Genomic DNA, 5000 nt, shown 5'->3' with positions numbered 1-5000 from the left:
GCGTCACTGATCTGACCTCTAAATCTGTTCCTGGAAAGAGAAATGGACGTTTCCCTGCATGCTGACAGAAATGTGCTGGGCTTGAAGGTTCATCAGCTCAGAAACGTCTTCCTTTCATTTTCTTGAACCAAATTTCACCAGATTCCCCGTCGGGGATCAATCAATTATTTCTGACTCTGATTGTGATTTTGTTGATCCCAGAGGCTGATCTGGCTGACTCAGCAGATTTAAGTCCCAGATCTGTTCCCAGAATCATTCGGTGCTGAGCCACGTCTCTGACATCAGACAGTGAAACTTCACAGGTTCACATCCCAAAAGCCTCAGCTTCACTCGGCTCTGATCTCTGATCTCTGATCTCTGATGTCTGATGTCTGTCTCTGGTCCGTCTCAGCCTCGTCCTGCAGACTGAGCTGCTCAGGCCGAGGAGGGACCATGTGACCATGTGACCATGTGACCATGTGACCAGAGATTCTAAGCAAAAAACCAGGACTCTTAGTGCAAAAGGTTACAGCGCCGCCGCCGCCTCGGCCCGGCTAAACAGAGTCAGTCTGCCTCGCCGTGAACCCCCACCCCCCCCCCACCCCCACCCCACAGCAGATATGATGTCATGCTGAGAGGAAGCTTGTGGTTTACAGGCAGGGCAATGCATTCTGGGAGCACCGCATTGCATTTCAGGAGGGCATCATGGCGGCGTCTCCTCTGCATCAGGCGGAGGTCGAGGCGTGACGCGCCGCCTCGGGAAGCTCACGAGGAACCGTTAAGGACGGCCCACTGGTGAAGCCTTTATCCAATCAGGAGCAGTCAGGAAGTGTTTCAGCGCTGTGGTTTACTACCCCGTCAGTGAACCCTGAACACCACACGGCTCCTGTGGGTGAAGGGTGACGACAGAACAGATCCACACACACACACACACACACACACACACACACACACACACACACACTCACACACACACACACACACACACACACACACACACACACACACTCACACACACAAATGGCCTCTAATTGTGCAGCTAATGACCAGGAGCCTCATTAATCTCCTGTATCAACGAGCGCACCTGATCACCTGATCACCTGATCACCTGATCACCTGAACACCTGAACACCTGAACACCTGATCACCTGATCACCTGAACACCTGAACACCTGATCACCTGATCACCTGAACACCTGAACACCTGAGCTCCTGAACACCTGATCACCTGATCACCTGAACACCTGAACACCTGATCACCTGATCACCTGAACACGTGATCACCTGAACACCTGATCACCTGAACACCTGAACACCTGAGCTCCTGAACACCTGATCACCTGATCACCTGATCACCTGAACACCTGAACACCTGATCACCTGAACACCTGATCACCTGAACACCTGAACACCTGATCACCTGAACACCTGAACACCTGATCACCTGATCACCTGAACACCTGAACACCTGAACACCTGAGCTCCTGAACACCTGAGCTCCTGAACACCTGATCACCTGAACACCTGAACACCTGCGAGCTGCATCACCGCGCCGCCGCTGATTAATGGGCGCGGCGCAGATCCTCCGACGCCTCCGACGCAGAAACAAGTCCATTTGTTCAGAGAGGAAGACGCTTCTGCAGATCACTTCATTCATCAAGACGGAGGAGTGGAGCACCGTCCCCCGAGGAAGAACCGAGGAGGAGGAGGAGGAGAAGAAGAAGAAGAAGAAGAAGAAGAAGAAGAAGAAGTAGAGAGGAAACAGAAGGAAATCAAATGAACTTAAATGGATGAGGGGAAGAAAAGTCCAGCTTCTTCCAGTCGCAGCTCAGAGATCCAGCAGACGGCCTCGTTCTCCACCACGTTCTCCACCTCGTTCTCCACCACGTTCTCCACCTCGTTCTCCACCACGTTCTCCACCACGTTCTCCACCACGTTCTCCACCACGTTCTCCACCTCGTTCTCCGCCTCGTTCTCCACCTCGTTCTCCACCACGTTCTCCACCTCGTTCTCCACCACGTTCTCCACCACGTTCTCCGCCTCGTTCTCTGCCTCGTTCTCCTCCTCGTTCTCCGCCTCGTTCTCCACCACGTTCTCCACCACGTTCTCCGCCTCGTTCTCCGCCTCGTTCTCCGCCTCGTTCTCCTCCTCGTTCTCCTCCTCGTTCTCCGCCTCGTTCTCCACCACGTTCTCCACCACGTTCTCCACCACGTTCTCCGCCTCGTTCTCCTCCTCGTTCTCTGCCTCGTTCTCCTCCTCGTTCTCCGCCTCGTTCTCCACCACGTTCTCCACCACGTTCTCCGCCTCGTTCTCCTCCTCGTTCTCCTCCTCGTTCTCCGCCTCGTTCTCCTCAAATCAGCTGGACCAGCAGTAACCCTTTAACACCCAACAGGACTCAGGTGACGTCTTTCAAAAACGGGTTTTAAAAACGAGCAACTCAAGAGGAAACAATGAAGAAGAAATGAGTTCAAATTAACAGGAAAATGAAGAACAAGAAAAGAAAAGAAAAGTAAAAAACAAACACAAAATGACTTTTTAAGCATCTATCACTTCTAATCTGTTACGACACGGTGGGACAGCGGTGACGGGACAGCGGTGACGGGACAGCGGTGACGGGACAGCGGTGACGGGACAGCGGTGACGGGACAGCGGTGACGGGAAACACTTCCTGTCTTTTCGCCGCCGCCGCCGCTGCCGCCGCCACCAACCTGCCCACCAGGTGAGGATGAAATGCAAGACAACTCTCTGAATTTGAGCTGATAAAAATGATTCAGGATCAGCATCAGAAAGAGTTTCTGATCTCGGAGGGGAAACGGGCTCAAAAACAACACAACAAACCAAACTGAACCAAACCAAACCAAACCGGACTGAACCGGACTGGACTGGACTGGACTGGACTGGACTGGACTGGACTGAACCAGACTGGACTGGACTGAACCAGACTGGACTGGACTGGACCGGACTAGACTGGACTGGACTGGACTGGACTGGACTGGACTGGACCGGACTAGACTGGACTGGACTGGACTGGACCGGACTAGACTGGACTGGACTGGACTAGACTGGACTGGACTGGACTGGACTGGACTGGACTGGACGACGGAGCCACAGAGAAACATCAGAGCTTCAGCTTGAGTTAATTAACAGTCTGACGAGGACAGGAGGAGGCTTGCTGCACAGTGACCTCTGGTGACCTCTGGTGACCTCTGGTGACCCTAAATGATCAATCAGATCATTCAGCGTGGCGCGGCGTGGCGTGGTGTGGCGTGGCGTGGCGTGGTGTGGTGTGGCGTGGCGTGGCGTGGCGTGGCGTGGCGTGGTGTGGCACAGGGTGGCGTGGCGTGGCGTGGCGTGGTGTGGTGTGGCATGGCGTGGCATGGCGTGGTGTGGTGTGGCGTGGCGTGGCGTGGCGTGGTGTGGCACAGGGTGGCGTGGCGTGGCGTGGTGTGGTGTGGCATGGCGTGGCATGGCGTGGTGTGGCGTGGCATGGCGTGGTGTGGTGTGGTGTGGTGTGGCATGGCATGGCATGGCGTGGTGTGGCGTGGCATGGCGTGGCGTGGCGTGGCGTGGCGTGGCGTGGTGTGGCGTGCAGCCTCTTACCATCCACGCAGGCGGGCCGGGCCCTCGTGGTGCCGGCGATCTGGCCCCTCCTGCAGGCGCACCTCGCCGTCTGGCGGGCGATGGTCCTCCTCGGCTGGCTGCTGTCCCGGTCCAGCGTGACGATCTCACAGGTCCCCGCCGCCAGCTGACCTGAGGGAGGAGGAAGTGATGTCAGCAAGACACACAGCAACATGGAGGCAGACAGGGGGCGCTGCTCGCTCTCCCTCTCTCTGTTTATATGTTTATATATAAACATAAACACGTGTGTGTTTGTTTCAATAAAAGTGAAATAAAAATGTGTAAACACGAGCAAAACAAGTGAGTTATATTTATTTCTGTTTTATTATTTGGAAATCATATTTGTTCCTCTGTGTGTGTGTGTGTGTGTGTGTGTGTGTGTGTGTGTGTGTGTGTTTGGAGCCCGCGGGCTTCCTGACATTTTTACTTTAGTGCCAAATTCACAGCCGTGATGCTCCCCGCCGCCGCCGCCGCCGCCGCCGCCGTGCTCACACAGCTGATGTGGAGCAGCAGCACTTTCAGAGCAAGGCACACACACACACACACACACACACACACACACATACACACACACACACACACAGATCTGCAGGTTGTGATGCTTTCTGAGTTTCTAATGTCGACTTTCAGCTCCGTGCAGCTGAATTAAAGGAGCATTCCACTGATTTTTAATGCCTGTCCCATTCACTGCAGCCCCACATCGTCTCTCTCCTCCTGCTGAGAGCTGAAGAACTAAAGACACAACACAAAATCAACATGTGACTTTCTGCTTCAAACAGCCGCCTGGAGAGAGCACACCGAGCGGCTTCAACGCTGAAGCACCCATTGTTTTCAGCGGGGTTTTCTGCATCACTTTGCTCTGACTGCAGACGGGCGTTGAGCTGCTCCTGTGTCTGGGACCGTCCCACACCATCAGCTGTTTCCCAGCTCCACCTCTGAGCGTCGCCAAGCGACCAGCAGCTGTAGGAGCGTGTGGGCGGCGGCCATGAAGCCGGCGTGAGGCGCCGCACGTTCCCACGCCCGTTTCACTGCTGATACACCTGAGCTTTGCCGTGGAAAAGGACGTGCGCTGCGTGTGTGTGTTTGTGCACGCCGTGTGTGTGTGCGTGCGCACGCTGTGCACGTGAGGCCCGGCTCTCCTTGACAGGCCGACGGGCGGGGCGCTCCTCGCCGCTCCTCGCCGCTCACTCACTCTGTCTGTGGCTTTTTCTCTTTTCTGTTTCTCTCAGCCGCTCCTTCCTGTCGTTTATCCGCTCCTCTGGTTCAGGTTTTCAAACTGGGGTCTGGGGACCTCCGGGGGTCCTTGGAGATTAAAAACCACAAACAAAACCAACACGCTGGCTTTTTATGCAAATGAACCGTGTGTCACATGTAGCATGACAACACAAATGAACCAATCAGAG

The 5000-nt window shown here is 54.9% G+C and overlaps 1 protein-coding gene across 1 annotated transcript in view; it reads right to left on the bottom strand.

Moving 5' to 3' along the window:
- LOC115360843 (chemokine-like protein TAFA-5) overlaps positions 1 to 5000 on the bottom strand; it is a 28953-nt gene that overhangs the window by 16016 nt on the left and 7937 nt on the right. The window contains exon 2 of the mRNA XM_030053998.1: positions 3580 to 3729. Within this exon, the coding sequence (XP_029909858.1) occupies positions 3580 to 3729 (150 nt within the window). The remainder of the gene's footprint in view (positions 1 to 3579; positions 3730 to 5000) is intronic.

This window comes from Myripristis murdjan, chromosome 6 (genome assembly GCF_902150065.1).
Source record: "Myripristis murdjan chromosome 6, fMyrMur1.1, whole genome shotgun sequence".
NCBI classification, from domain to species: Eukaryota; Metazoa; Chordata; class Actinopteri; order Holocentriformes; family Holocentridae; genus Myripristis; species Myripristis murdjan.
Note: the sequence above shows the minus strand (reverse complement) of the source record. Positions and strands in the feature narration are given on the sequence as shown.